At 41.6% G+C, this 15930-nt stretch overlaps 1 protein-coding gene across 2 annotated transcripts in view; it reads left to right on the top strand.

Moving 5' to 3' along the window:
* The window catches only part of EEF2K (eukaryotic elongation factor 2 kinase), a 78416-nt gene that overhangs the window by 17310 nt on the left and 45176 nt on the right, over positions 1-15930 (top strand). Inside the window, exon 2 of one of the 2 annotated variants that reach the window (XM_054580911.1) lies at positions 10896-11217. The exons of the other annotated variant lie outside the window; for it this stretch is intronic. Coding sequence (XP_054436886.1) covers positions 10972-11217 — 246 coding nt within the window. The 5' untranslated portion in view covers positions 10896-10971. The remainder of the gene's footprint in view (positions 1-10895; positions 11218-15930) is intronic. 2 annotated transcript variants of the gene reach the window in all.

Raw genomic sequence — 15930 nt, 5'->3', positions numbered from 1 at the left:
GATTGCCATTGGATTCCCAGTCAGGGCACATGTGGTTTGTGGGTTCTGTTCTGAGTTCCCTCTCTCTAAAAATAAATAAAATCTTTAAATTTTTTTTTACTTATTTATTATTTCATTTTTCAGGCAATCCAGTTTTGTAAAAAGTTAAAATAGTATAGAAATGTACAGAAATGTTAGAAAGTTCCCCGCAGCTCCATAGCCCATCCCAGTGCTAGTGAGTGTTAGTGGGTCCTGCAGGAAAGTTTTGCTGCATCTACAAACAGCCTTTCCTTTTAGCACAAAGAGGATCGCCTTAACGTACCTGCTCTTCTGCAACTTGCTTTCTAATTAACAGTTTTTCTTAACTATCTTTTTTTTAAACTTTAGCTTTATTGCAATATAACTCACAAACCTTACTATCCACTGATTTAAAGTGTACAGTGCTTTTTAGTATACTCACAGAGTCATGCAACCAACACAAAGTTAGTTTTAGAACATTTCAACCAACTCCAAAGAAACCCATTATTATATTTTTCCCCATTCCTCCCCGACCCCCAGCCTTAGGCAACCACTCATGTGCTTCCAGTCTCTGTAGATTTGCCTGTTCTAGACATTTCACATAAATAGAATCATTCAATATGTGGTCTTTTGTAGCTGTCTTCCTTCACCTAGCATGATGTTTTAAAGAGTCATAATGTATCAGTACTTCCTTTCTTTTTGTGGTTGTATCCATTGTATGGAAAGACTACATTTATTTAATTATTCATCAGTTGATGGACATTTGGATTGTTTCCCTTTCTGGCTATTATGAATAATGCTGCTCTGGACATGTGTACATGTTTTGTGTGGACATATTTTCATTTGAGTATATACATAGAAGTGAAATTGCTGGATCATTCTGTGTTTAAGAAGTTAAGGAACTACCAGACTGTTTCCCAAAGTGGCTGTACCATTCTATATTCCCATCAACATTGTGTGAGGGTTTCAATTTATCCACATCTTTGCCACTTGTTCCTTTCCATTTTTTTTTAATTTATTTACTTTTTAAATACATTTGTCTCTGCCTCCCCCCCACCTCTTTCCCTTGCCCCCTCCCACCTTCCCTCCCTCAGCTCTTCCCCTTTGGTTTTGTCCATGAGTCCTTGCTATATGTTCCTTGACTTTCCCCTTCCCTTCCCTTTTCCTGCCCCCCTCTTCTCTCTTGTCTCTGTTGATTTCTTTTCCTTTCAGTGTTGCTGGTCATATTTTTCTTGCATCTTTGCATTATTGGTTAGGTTCTGCTTATAGGTGAGATCATATGGTATTTGTCTTTCGCTCCCTGGCTTATTTCGCTTAGCATGATGCTCTCCAGTTCCATCCATGCTGTTGCAAAGTTTAGTACTTCTTTTTTTCTTTCTGCTGCGTAGTACTCCATTGTGTATATGTACCATAATTTTTTGATCCAATCATCTACTAATGGGCATTTAGGTTGCTTCCAAGACTTGGCTATTGTAAATTGTGCTGCTATGAACATTGGGGTGCAGAGGTTCTTTTGTATTGGCGTTTTGGTGTTCTCAGGGTATAGTCCCAGCAGGGGAATCGCTGGATCAAAAGGCAGTTCCATTTTCAGCTTTCTGAGGAAATTCCACACTGCTTTCCATAGTGGCTGCACCAATCTGCATTCCCACCAACAGTGGACTAGGGTTCCCTTTTCTCCACAGCCTCGCCAGCACCTGTTGTTTGTGGATCTGTTTATGATGGCCATTCTGACCGGTGTGAGGTGGTACCTCATGGTGGTTTTGACCTGAATTTCTCTGATGGCTAGTGATGCTGAGCATCCTTTCAAATGCCTCAGGGCCCTCTGTATCTCCTCCTTAGAAAAGCATCTGCCCAGGTCCTTTGCCCATTTTTTGATGGGATCGTTTGTCTTCTTGGAGTAGAGTCGAGTGAGTTCTTTATATATCTTGGAGATCAAACCTCTATCTGATGTATCATTAGCGAATATATTTTCCCATACGGTTGGCTCCCTTTTCATTTTGCTGATGTTTTCTTTAGCCGTGCAGAACCTTCTTATTTTTATGAGGTCTCACTTGTTTATTCTTTCCTTTATGTCCCTTGCTTTAGGAGACATATCAGTGAAAAAATTGCTGCGTGGGATATCTGAGAGTTTCCTGCCAATGTTCTCCTCGAGGACTTTGATGGTGTTGTGACTTATATTTAAGTCTTTTATCCATCTTGAGTTTATTTTTGTGTATGGTGTCAGCTGATGATCCAATTTCAATTTTTTGCATGTAGCCGTCCAGCTCTCCCAACACCATTTGTTGAAGAGGCTGTTATTGCTCCATTTTATGCTTCTGCCCCCTTCGTCGAATATTAGATGTCCATAGAGACCTGGGCTTATTTCTGGGCTTTCTATTCTGTTCCACTGGTCTATGGGTCTCTTCTTGTGCCAGTACCAGATTGTTTTGAGTATGGTGGCTTTGTAGTAGAGTTTGATGTCCGGTATTGTGATCCCTCCTACTTTGTGTTTCTTTCTCAAAATTGCTGCGGCTATTCGGGGTCGTTTATGGTTCCATATAAATTTTTGAAATGTCTGTTCTATTTCTGTGAAATACGTAATTGGTATCTTAATAGGGATTGCGTTGAATCTATAAATTGCTTTTGGTAGTATGGACATTTTGAGGATATTAATTCTTCCAATCCATGAGCACGGTATATGCTTCCATTTATTTGTGTCTTCCTTAATTTCTTTTTTCAATGTTGTATAGTTTTCTGCATACAGGTCTTTTGTGTCTTTGGTTAAATTTATCCCTAGGTACTTTATCTTTTTTCGTGCTATATCAAATGGTATATTTTTTCTGATTTCTTCTTCTTCTATTGCACTGCTGGTGTACAAAAACGCCTTTGATTTCTGAATGTTGACTTTGTATCCTGCTGTTTTGCCAAATTCACTTATTAGGTTGAGGAGTTTTTTGGTAGACTCTACAGGGTTCTCTATGTACACTATCATGTCATCTGCAAACAATGATAGTTTTACTTCCTCCTTTCCTATTTGGATGCCTTTTATCTCTTTCTCTTGTCTGACCGCTGTGGCTAGGACTTCCAATATGATGTTGAAAAGAAGCGGTGAGAGCGGACATCCTTGTCGTGTTCCCGATCTTAGTGGGAAAGCTTTCAGTTTTTGCCCGTTGAGTATGATATTGGCTGTAGGTTTTTCATATATGGCCTTTATTATGTTGAGGAATGCCCCATTTATTCCCATTTTGCTGAGTGTTTTGGTCATAAATGGGTGCTGTACCTTGTCAAATGCTTTTTCTGCATCTATTGAGATGATCATGTGGTTTTTGTCTTTTCTTTTATTGATGTGGTGTATCACGTTTACTGATTAGCGTATATTGAACCATCCCTGCATCCCTGGGATGAATCCCACTTGATCGTGGTGGATAATCTTTTGAATGTATTGCTGGATGTGGTTTGCCAATATTTTGTTGAGGATTTTAGCATCTATGTTCATCAGCGAAATTGGCCTGTAGTTTTCTTTCTTTGTAGGGTCTTTATCTGGTTTTGGGATCAGGGTGATGCTGGCCTCATAGAAGGAGTCTGGCAGTCTTCCCTCCTTTTGGATTTTTTGGAATAGTCTGAGAAGGACAGGGGTTAGCTCTTCCTTAAATGTTTTGTAAAATTCTCCTGGGAAACCGTCTGGCCCTGGGCTTTTGTGTGCCGGGAGTTCCTTGATTACTGCTTCCATTTCCCCAGCTGTTATCGGTCTGTTCAAGCTTTCTGTTTCTTCCTCCTTCAGTGTTGGAAGATTATACTTTTCTAAAAATTTGTCCATTTCATCAAGATTTTCAAATTTCTTGGCATATAATTGTTCATAATAGTTTCTGATGATCATTTGTATTTCTGTGGTATCAGTTGTTATTTCTCCTCTTTCATTTCTGATATTATTAATTTGGGTCCTCTCCCTTTTTGTCTTGATGAGTCTGCTTAATGGCTTGTCAATTTTATTAATCTTTTCAAAGAACCAGCTTCTGGATTGGTTGATCCTCTGAATTGTTCTTTTTGTCTCTATGTCATTCAGTTCTGCTCTAATCTTGACTATTTCCTTCCTTCTACTTGCTCTGGGATTTATTTGTTGTTGTTTCTCCAGTTCTTGAAGTTGTAGTGTTAGGTCTTTTATTTGAAATGTTGCTATGAACTTCCCTCTCAGGACCGCCTTTGCTGTGTCCCATAGGTTTTGGACAGTTGTCTGTTCATTTTCGTTTGTTTCCAGAAATTTTTTTATTTCTTCTCTTATCTCATTATTGACCGATTCATTGGTTAATAGTGTACTGTTCAGTCTCCATGAGTTTGCAAGTTTTTGAAGTTTCTCTTTGAGGTTGATTTCGAGTTTCAAGGCCTTGTGGTTTGAGAAAAAGTTTGGTATTATTTCAATTTTCCTGAATTTGCTGAGGCTTCCTTTGTGTCCTATCATGTGGTCTATCTTTGAAAAACTGCCATGAGCATTTGAAAAGAATGTGTATTTTTCTTCTTTGGGATGTAAGGTTCTATATATGTCAGTTAAGTCTCTTTGATTCAATGTGTCATTCAGCACCACGATATGTTTATTAATGTTTTGTTTGGAAGATCTGTCCATTTTTGACAGTGGGGTGTTGAAATCCCCTATATCAGTGTGTTGCTGTCTATATCTTTTTTGAAGTCATCCCACAATTTCCTTATAAACTTGGGGGCTCCTCTATTGGGAGCATATAAGTTTACAATGTTGATGTCTTCTTGATAGAGTCTTCCTTTAAGTATGATAAAGTGCCCCTCTGGGTCTCTCTTTATGGCCTTTGCTTTGAAATCTACTTTGTCTGATACAAATATGGCCACGCCAGCCTTTTTCTCATATCCATTTGCTTGGAATATTATTTTCCATCCCTTTACTTTCAATCTGTGTAGGTCTTTTGCTCTGAGGTGGGTCTCCTGTAGGCAGTGTATGTGTGGGTCATGTTTTCTTATCCATTCAGCTACCCTGTGTCTTTTGATTGGGGCATTTAGTCCATTCACATTGAGAGATATTACTGATAGAAACTTACTCATCTTTTCTCTTTGTACTTGTGTTCCTCTCTGTCTCATTCTTTTCCTTCATCTGCTTAAACCAGTCCCCTTAGCATATCTTGGAGTGCTGGTTTGGTAGAAATGTATTCTTTTAGCTTTCTTTTGTCTGGGAAACTCCGTATTTCTCCTTCTATTTTAATGGAGAGCCTAGCTGGGTAGAACAGCCTTGGCTGTAGGCCATTGCTTTTCATGGCTTGCAAACCAAACTGGAATTGCAACTAAATAATGGAGTAATCACCTGGAAAGCAGTGGAGCGATAGTGGGAGAGGAGCCTTGGTGCCGCCGACAGTGGATTCTACTCTCACACATCCCAACGGGTGAGAATTGCGGTGGAGGCTCAAGAGGGTGGGCTGGGTGCGCACGGGCACTGGCACCAGAGGGACATTGAAACGGCCAGTTAGCGTCCCCCCGAGAAGAACGGGGTCTGAATCATAAACAGGAACCCCTAAACTACAGCAGCTAAAGCCGAGAAAATAGGATTAACCGGAGAGTCCTAGAGCTGATTTCCTCCCATTTCCGTAGTCCCCATTTGGCGAGGGCAAGCAACGCACCCAAAGAGCCAAAAGCGGGGAAAACACACAACAGAAGACCCTAAACTGACCAGTGCCGTGAAGCTCGCATGCCAGGGAGGCCAGATGAGTACGGGAGGTCGCGAATAAGCCCCCTGGTCTGGGGCAAGCACATACGAGCCCAGACAGGTGAGGGACCCTGCTGCGCTGGGAATGCGCTCAAGGAGCCCGCTTGAGAGCGCAGAGAGATCCCAAAAAATAGCTCAGCCCTGACCGAAGGGGTCACAGAGCTGCTCCAAGCAGGAGTGAGACACAGGCATTAGACTCCTGAAAGGCTCAAACAAACAACCCAAGGCTGTATAGGGTCAACAACTGACATCATCAGAGGCAAGCCCAGAAAGAAAAGTAAAGGACAAAAATACTTAACAGACTCTCACAAAAATGGGAAGAAAAAGAAGTTCCCCTCAAATGAGTGGAAAAGGGGACTCCCCACAGAGAGAGCTAAATGAAATAGAGGCAAGGGAATTATCAGATATGGAATTCAAAACAATGGTTCTAAGGAAGCTCAATGAGCTCAGCCAGCTCAAAGATAACTATGAGAAACTGCAGAGAAACTATCAGGATCTTACAGCAAACTATATCAGCCTGGAAAAGGACATAGAAACTATCAAGAAGACACAAGAGGATATGAAGAATACCATTTCTGAATTGAAGAACACAGTAGAAGGAATCCAAAGCAGGCTGGATGAAGCTGAGGATCGAATCAGTGAGATGGAAGACAAGGTAGAAAAAAGCTCCCAGAAAGAACAAGAAATGGAAAAACGACTCAAAAAGAATGAAGAAGCATTTAGGGAAATGCAGGACAACCTGAAACGCAATAATATCCGTATAATAGGGATACCAGAAGGAGAAGAAGAGGAACAAGGGATAGAGAACCTCCTCGAAAAAGTAATGATGGAAAATTTCCCTAATTTGAGGAGAGAAAGGCTCTCCTGGATCCAGGAGGCACAGAGGACTCCACTCAAGAGGGACCCAAGGAGGTCCACTCCAAGACACATCATCATTAAAATGGAAATGTCAAAGACAAAGAGAGAATCCTCAAGGCAGCAAGGGAGAAGGAGAAAGTAACATACAAGGGGGCCCCGATACACCTAGGAGCTGACTTCTCAACAGAAACACTACAAGCCAGAAGGGAATGGCAACAGATACTCCATTTTTTTAAAATCACATCGATCCTAGTGACTTTGATTTATACTTCCCTAATAGTTAATGACGTTCAGCATCATTTCATGTGCTTTTCAGCCATGTGTATATCTTCTATAGAGAAATGTCTATTCAAAACCTTTGCCCATTTTTTGGGGGGGTTGTCTTTTTTATTATTAAGTTATATGAGTTATTTATGTAATCCCTTATCAGATATATTATGAGCAAAATTTTCTCCCATTCTGTGAGTTATATCTTCAGTCTCCTGGTGGTATCCTTTGAACCACAAAAGTTTTTAGTTTTCATGTCCAGTTCATCTATTCTTTTGTAGTTTTTGTTTTTGGTGTGATTTCTAAAAAATCTTTGCCTAACCCAAGTCACAAAGATTTTTTTTCTTCATTTTTCTTCTGAAAGAGTTTTAGGCCTTATATTGAAGTCTTGACCCATTTGAGTTAATTTTTGTGTATAGGGTAAGGAAGGGCTTCAACTTCATTCTTTTTCAGCATGTATCTGTTTGTCCCAGATCCATTTGTTGAAAAGATTATTCTTTCCCCATTGAATGATCTTTGTAACCTTGTCAAAAATCAGTTGGCCGTAAATGTGAGCTTTCATTCCTGGACTCTCAGTTCCAATCCATTAATTTATATGTATGTCCTATGCTAGTCCCGATTGTTTTGAATACTATATCTCAGTTTTGAATTCAGGAACTGTGACTCCTCCAACTTGGTTTTTCTTTTTTCAAGGTTGTTTTGGCTGTTCTGGGTCCCTTGAATTTCCTTGTGAATTTTAGAACCTGTTGGTCCAATTTTCAAAGCAGCCAGCTAGGGTTTTTCACAGTGATTGGGTTGAACCTATGGATCAGTTTGGGGAGTAAATCTTCTGCTCTATGAACGCAGGATGTGTTTGCATTTACTTGGGTCTTCTTTACTTTCTTTAACATGTTTCGTTTTTCAGTGTACAAGTCATGCACTTCTTTTGTTAAATTTATTCCCAAGTGTTCTTATTGGTGCTATTATAGGTGGGATTGTTTTCCTAATTTCATGTTTTGGATTATTTTTTGTTAGTATATAGAAATAATATTTATATTTTTTTTTTTTTTTTTTTTTGTACTCGCTGGTGTGGCTCAGTGGATTGAGCACTGACCTGCAAACCAAAGAGTCTTTGGTTCAATTCTCAGTCAGGGCACGTGCCTGGATTGCAAGCCAGGCCCCCAGTAGGGGGTGCACAAGAGGCAACTACAAATTGATGTTTCTTTCCTGCTCTTTCTCCTTCCCTTCTCTGCTCTCTTTAAAATAAATAAAGTCTTTTTTAATATTGATTTTTTTGTATCCTACAACCTTCCTGAACTTTTCTGTGACCATATTGCATGTCTGTGTATGTTCAGAACTCCCATGGGGACAGTCACATAGCCCCTCATGGTGTAGAGCAGGTCTCTATTGATGAGCATTGTGGGCTGTTACTGAGAACACTGCAGCCACTCATTCATTCTGGGGAGATGAATTCAGTCCCTACCCTGCCAGGCACTCTTTGAGACACTGGGACATAAACAATAAGTAAATGAGATGATTTCAGCTTGGGCTGTGCTAGGGGGGTGACTGCATATGTGTTTGAGAGGGATTCTTTTTTTAAATATTTTTTTTATTTTTCAATTACAGTTGACATTCAATGTCGCATTAGTTTTAGGTATACAGCATAGTAATTAGACATTTATATAACTTACAAAGTGATCCCCTTGATAAGTTTAGTACCCACCTGGCATCATATGTAACTATTACAATGTTATTGACTGTATTCCCCATGACTTTTTTCACTGCCAATTTGTACTTCTTCATCCTTTCCCCTTTTTCATCCAGCCTTCCAACCTCACTCCTTCTAGCAATTATCAGTTTGTTCTGTGTATCTATGAGTCTGTTTCTGTTTTATTCGTTTATTTTGTTCTTTAGATTCCACATAAGTGAAGTCATGGTATTTGTCATTGTCTGACTTATTTCCCTTAGCATAATATCCTCTCGGTCCATCCATGTTGTTACAGATGGTAAGATTTCATTCTTTTTTATGGCTCAGTAATATTCCATTGTATATATGTACCATCCCTTTTTTATCCACTTGTCTATTGATGGGCACTTGGGTTGCTTCCATGTCTTGGCAATTGTAAATAACACTGCAGTGGACATAAACATGCATATATCTTTTTGAATCATTGTTTTGAGTTTCTTCAGGTAAATACCCAGAAGTGGGATTGCTGGGTTGTAAGATAGGGTTTTTTGTGGGTTTTTTTGGTTTGTTTTGTTTTTACCACTGGAGCCATAAAAGTTTTATTGATGCAGTAGAACACCAAATCTTCAGTTTATCTCTTACCCTCACCCATCTGCTTGTGCCTTACTAAGGCCTCCAAAGTGTTAGCCACCTTTTTCTCATCCAGCCAGATAACCATGATGTTATCTATCTAGTGGACCTATGTTACATCCCACATGTTGTCCTTCCAGTTCAGACCTCTATGGGCCAGACTGTGACCCTCTGACTGCTACTCTGATTATGCTGTTGATTATAATGATTGCGCCCATTTGGCTTCTCTTGTTTCAGATTCTAATCATCCCCTTTGCTCTCAGTGATCTCTGGCCTGCCACAGAATCTTTTCCTGTCAGTTTTGGCCACATAGAGCAGCCACCACGAAGCTTCTTAGTGATGTTGATGTTCCTTTTTTATAGCACATTACTTACTGGTTTGGTAGACAGTGTCTCCTTCAAGCCATTGTGTGGAGCAGTTTAGACTAGCGGGAACCCTGCAAAGGATTGACATCCTTTTACTTGCACTCCATCATTTGGTCAGAAGGGACCCTGATGTTGCCTTAGGTGTGACAAGCACTGTTGAAGAATTGTGGTCCAAATACCAGCCACAGGGGCCTCCAATGAGCAAGTTTTGTCCTCCCACTTGAATTCTCTGCCTTAGAAGCTGCTAGATGTGTTGATTTTGACAATCAAGATGGCTCCGAGGAACTGGTGGCCATTTGTCCTTGTTCTATGTCTTTCTATCCCAAGATTGTTCTTTTTACCTTCATAATGTATTTCTTAAACTTCTGAGCATGATGGTTACTGCCCCAGGCTTCATGAATTTTGCTAAGGAAAGGTTGGTCAAAGTTAATAACAGTAAGCCCTTTTGAGTTAGTTGAGACCTCTGCACAGCAAATGCTGAGATGAAGTTTGGAGTGTGATAGGTTTCTTGAGGGTAATGCCTTTTCCCTAGAAGAGGATACAGAAATCCTTGATGAATTTCATCCTTCTCCTCTGATACCCCATAACTTAAATACTGTGGTATATGGTTGACTGTATTTGGACTCACTGGTTCTGAGTTCCAGCACTGGGACAGCAGCTAGAAAGGCAACAGGGAATACGGGGAGGAACTGAATTGTCTGGCATCAGGGTGGGAGCTGCGAGGTCAGCTTTCTCCAGACAGAAGTACTGGCAGAAGCTGTTGTCAAGGTAGTTCTGTTTTTAATTTTTTGAGGAATGAGAGGGGCTCTTTGAATTGAGAAGTCAGAGAAGATTTCTCTAGAAATGTTACTTTTGAGCTTGGATCTAGATATGAGGAAGAACTCAATGTTGAAAGATTAGGAAGGGTGTTCCTGGCACAAATAACAGCAAATACAAAGGCTTGAGGGGTGAATGGGTTCCCACATTCACAGAACAGGAAGAAAGCCAGTGTACCTGGGAACCACTCTAGCCAGAGGAGAGGTGGGCAGAGGCCAGATAACTCGGGCCTGGGAACCCTAAAAGGCATTGGGATTTTATCAGGAATGTGAAGAGAAGCTGACAGAGGGTGTTAAGCAGGGGAACCACTTGATCTAAATGTCCTAAAAGATCACTCTAGTTGCTTAAAGAAGTATTTAGTTCCTCTGCCTTGTTTTAAGCACTGAGTTCTTAGAGGTGGAATTACTGGGTCAACGGATTTGTACATATAAAATGTCCCTACATGCTGCCTGCCAAGTGCTTCCCAAAAAAGATAGCTGTAGTTTTCAGTCTGAGGGTGCTGGCTCTTGTCATCACCAGTGGCATTCAGGTGAGGTGCCAGTGAGCCAGCCTTCCCTGTGTGGGCCCCAGCACCCATTCTCTTGCTTCCCCTTTTCAGGGCCTGCCCCGCAGCATTTGCCCAGGAACCCTGGCTGTACCGCCCACCGCTGGTGCACAACAGGCACTGTGGGAGCATGGCAGATGAAGACCTCATCTTCCCCCTGGAAGGCGTTGATGGTGGCCAGACCGCCGGGGCCAGCCACGAGGGGGACTCTGAGGCAGACAGTGACGAAGATGAAGGTTACTTCATCTGTCCCATCACAGATGACCCCAGGGCACACCAGAATGGCAACTCCAAGGTTAATAACTACTACAGCAGCCTGACAAAAAATGAGCGGTATGGCTTCAGTGCATCCCCGGTGAGCTCCTTCAGTTTTAAGGTGAGTGGATTGCCTGTCCCATCTGCCTCAGCCCTGGCCACATACTGCATAGATGGGCAGTTGGGGTCCCTGGTTGGGGCCTTTCCTGTGTATCCAGACTCTGGGCAGCCCTGTAAATTCTGGGTCTGAGTCTATGCCTGTGATTGTTGGTCTAGAGCAAGTTCAGTACTGTCGACGGTGTTATTCAAACAGCTGCTCAGGATCCACTCCTTGGTTGTAAAAACCTTGACTAACTTTTTAAGAAATGGAAGAGAATGGAAGAGACTAGAAAATATTGGAGGGCACTACAAATTGTAAAGATCTTATTTTTTGGAACGTATGTATACACATGTTTACACATCAATGTGGTGATCAGCTTAGCTTCTCCTGATATACCAGTTGATACATATTTTTATTTCACCCGATGTCTGTGTATGTGATTACAGGGATGGGATGTGAAATGTGTTGTGTTTTTTTTGTGTGCTGGTTGTGGCCAAAAAAGTCACTGCTTATGGTTGGGCATCCATTTTCTGGACTGAGGAAAAGGGTACTTCATTTTTTAGGGATTTGTGTTCATATCACGGCAAGGCTTGTATAAAGCAGAGAAAGAAGGAGGATGTTATTGATTTTTGTGTGATAACTATGGTGAAAAAAATTTTAAATGTGGCACTGCTGTCCTTATTTAATTTAATCCTCACAAATAGGAATAATGCCTACTAGGCAAAATGCCTATTACCATTTAGAGACTTGGAATTACAATAATTTTTTTCTAGATTCAGAATTAATCTGTTTTTAGAAAATAATTCTAGCTTTTGGACAGTTAGATATTGTTTTTTTCCAGGCCTGAATTCTAGTTTGAATCCTTCTGAGGCAGACAGCTCCAGAAATAGTTCTGTGGATCCCCTCTGAAGTTAGGGGGCCACTGAAGTGTCAGGTTGCGGCTTAACCCACTTGCCTGTTGAGTGGAGGCTTCTGAAACACACACTGAGCCCCATGGGGAGAGTAGGAGAGCTGTCTGGTCTCCTCTCTGTTCATTTTACGTCAGGAAGGCTCAGGGACATGTGGATCCCTTTGTTGTCCCAGAGAGGGCTGGCGGGGCTCCTGACACAGAAACCGGCTCACACCGGCTTAAGGGAAAAGGGGAATTTATTGTAACAGTCCAGGAGTGTTTCTTGGGACCCAGGGGTAGAAGGGATGTCTGGTCCTCAGGAGGACAGATCCAGGAACTGGAAAGCAGTATGACTGTCTCTATTTCATCGCTCAGACTCTCTGCCTATTTATTCTCCTCTGCCCCTCAATCTACACAGTCTACAGTGGGAAAATGGACCTCCCATAGCCCATGATCCCCCCCATTCCAGACGGAGCCACATGCAAAGACATATTTAACCCTCTCCATCCCCATTCCATGGGTGGAATCTGGTTGGCCTAGCTTGGGTCAGGCATCCTCCATCTCTGATCCAGTCAGGTCCATCCAGGGAATGGGATGGGGAGGGTGAGGACCACAGAAGAGGGGCTGTTTCCGGGGCAGAAGTATTCTGGGGGCCTCCAAGGGGCAGAACCAAGAGGGGCTCCAGCCACAGCCGCCTGTTCTCAGGAAGTGGGGTACGATCGGAGCCTTCTGGCAAACATTAAGTGGGTCCCCAAGCTGAAAGGTCTCAGATGCAGAGGGACACAGTCTCTAAACACAAAAATGCAGTATAGTGAAGCTTTTAAGAGGGACAGACTGAGTGATCCAGACAAAGAGGTTTGGCTTTAGGATGTGAGCTTTGTGAGGGCAGACCTGTGCCTGTTCATCACTGATCCCAGTGCCTTGAGCCATGCTGTGCACACAGTAGGTGCTTCAGTTGGGATCACTTAGGTGATAGTTGAATGCTGAGCTCACTTCAGTGTGGGTGCTGTCTTTCTAAAGGATAGATAGAAGATATAATAGTATTTACATAAAACATAAACCCCTGTGGGCCATTTGACAGTAGTTATTACAATAAAAATATTCATAGCTCAGACAGCAATTCCATCTCCAATTTCCATCCTCAGCCAAAGTGTTCCCACCTGGGTGCTGTTGGCATTTTGGGAGGGACAGTTCTTATTGGATATTCAGCATGCCTGGTCCCTGCCCACAAAATGCCTCATTTCCCCCTTCTCATTGTGACAATCCAAAATATTCTCTATTGTATATTTACAAAGTTCACATGAGGGGGTGCTGTCCTCCTCTGAGAATCTCCATAGAAATGTTTCTACAAGTGCTCAGATTTAAATATTCAAAGACGTGCTTTGTTTGTATTGTTTGTAATGAAGGAAAAAATGGAAACGGATCCAAGGTTCATCCAGAGGAGCCTATTTATAGGCCATGGTTCTAACAGAGGGCTCTATTTACATTAGAACAGAGATGACCTTACTGTGTGATTTAACCTGAACACCAGGCCAAGATACATAAATATTTTATGGGGGAAAGAAATCTGTGACAAGCTCTTGGCACAGTGCTGGTCCATAGGACCATCTGTTTTGATTTTCATGTGCTGTTTTGTTTCTACATGCTGATAAGTAAAAAAGCTAGTTGAAATATAATATTATCTCACTTTTATACAAAATATCTATATTTATATCTATATCTATGTATTTGCATGACAAAAACTGACAGAAATTTGCACCCAGCAGTCAAGAGTGATTCTCTCTGAGGAGGGAAGTGCAGTTAAGGGGACTTTGATGATCCACATTATATATTTTTTTACCTTTTTAAAAGATTTTATTTATTTTTGACTTCCGGCCAAGATGGAGGTGTTGGTAGATACACTTTGCTTCCTTGCACAACCAAAAGAAGGACAAGAACAAATTTAAAAAAAACAACCAACCAGAACTGCCAGAAAATCGAACTCTATGGAAGCCCAATAACTGAGGAGTTAAAGAAGAAATGTTCATCCAAACTAATAGGAGGGGCAGAGATGGGCAGCCTGGGTGGAGAGGATGCAGCAAGGTGACAGACTAGGCAGATGAGGTGGCAGCTGGCAGACCAGGCAGTCTCACATTCACAAGCAGATAAGCCGGGAGGAACAACTGGGGAGTGAGGCAGACTGCACAACCCAGGGTTCTAGCGCGGGAAAAGAAAGCCTCAAAACCTCTGGCTGTAAGGACCTGTGGGTGTTGCGGTGGTGGGAGAAACCCCCAGCCTCACAGGAGAGTTCATTGGAGAGACCCACAGGGTCCTTGAATGTACACAAACCCGTCAACCTGGGAATCAGCAACAGAAGGGCCCAATTTGCTTATGGGTAGTGGAGGAAGTGACTGAAAGCAGGGTGAGAACTGAGCAAGCGGCATTGTTCCCTCTCTCACCCTCCCCCACACACAGTGTCATAACACAGCAGAGGGGGTTGCCCCACCCCGGCAAATACCTAAGGCTGTGCCCCTTCCAACATAACATGTGCGCTGAGACAAAGAAATATGGCCCAAATGAAACAACAGATCAAAACTCCAGAAAAAGAACTAAGCAACAAGGAGATAGCCAACCTATCAGATGCAGGGTTCAAAACACTGGTAATCAGGATGCTCACAGAAATTATTGAGATGGCCACAAAATAAAGAAAGAAGTAAAGCCTATACAAAGTAAAATAAAGAAAAATATATAGGGAACCAACAGTGATAGGAAGGAAACTGGGACTCAAATCAACAATTTGGAACAGAAGGAAGAAGTAAACATTCAGCCAGAACAGAATGAAGAAACCGGAATTCAAAAAAATGAGAAGAGGCTTAGGAACCTCTGGGACAACCTTAAAGATTCCAACACCTGAATCATAGGAGTGCCAGAGGGAGAAGAGGAAGAGCAAGAAATTGGAAACTTACTTGAAAAGATAATGAAAGAAAACTTACCCCATCTGGCAAAAGAAATAGACTTCCGGGAAGCTCAGAGAGTCCCAAAGAAATTGGACCCCAGGAGGAACACACCAAGGCACATCCTGATTAAATTACCCAAGATTAAAGGTAAGGAGAGAATCTTAAAAGCAACAAGAGAAAAGGAGACAGTTACCTACAAAGGAGTTCCCATAAGACTATCAACTGATTTCTCAAAAGAAACCTTGCAGGCAAAAAGGGGCTGGAAAGAAGTATTCAAAGTCATGAAAAGCAAGGACCTACATCCAAGATTACTCTATCCAGCACAGCTATCATTTAGAATGAAAGGGCAGATAAAGTGCTTCCCAGACAAGGTCAAGTTAAAGGAGTTCATCATCACCAAGCCCTTATTATATGAAATGTAAAAGGGACTTACCTAAGAAAAAGATGATCAAAACTATGAACTGTAAAATGACAACAAACTCACAGTTATCAACAACTGAACCTAAAAAAACAAAAACAAAAACAAACTAAGTGAACAACTAGAACAGGAACAAAATTCCAGAAATGGAGATCACTTGGAGGGTTATCAGCGGGGAGGAGGAGTGGGGAGAATGGGGGAAAAGGTACAGAGAATAGGAAGCATAATTGGTAGGTACAAAATAGACAGGGGGATGTTAAGAATAGTGTAGGAAATGGAGAAGCCAAAGAACTTGCATGTATGACCCATGGACATGAAGTAATCAGCAGAATGCTGGTGGAAGGGAGGGTGCAGGCAGAGAGGGACAAAGGGAAGACAAATGGGACAGCTGTAATAGCATAATCAATAAAATGTACTTAAAAATAAATAAAAGATTTTATTTATTTTTTAGAGAGAAGGGAAGGGAGGGAGAAAAAGAGAAAAGGAGATAA

This window comes from Pteronotus mesoamericanus, unplaced genomic scaffold (assembly GCF_021234165.1).
Source record: "Pteronotus mesoamericanus isolate MK-2021 breed Mesoamerican mustached bat unplaced genomic scaffold, CSHL_Meso_final contig_64, whole genome shotgun sequence".
Lineage (NCBI taxonomy): Eukaryota > Metazoa > Chordata > Mammalia > Chiroptera > Mormoopidae > Pteronotus > Pteronotus mesoamericanus.
This window is presented reverse-complemented; position numbering and strand designations above follow the sequence as displayed.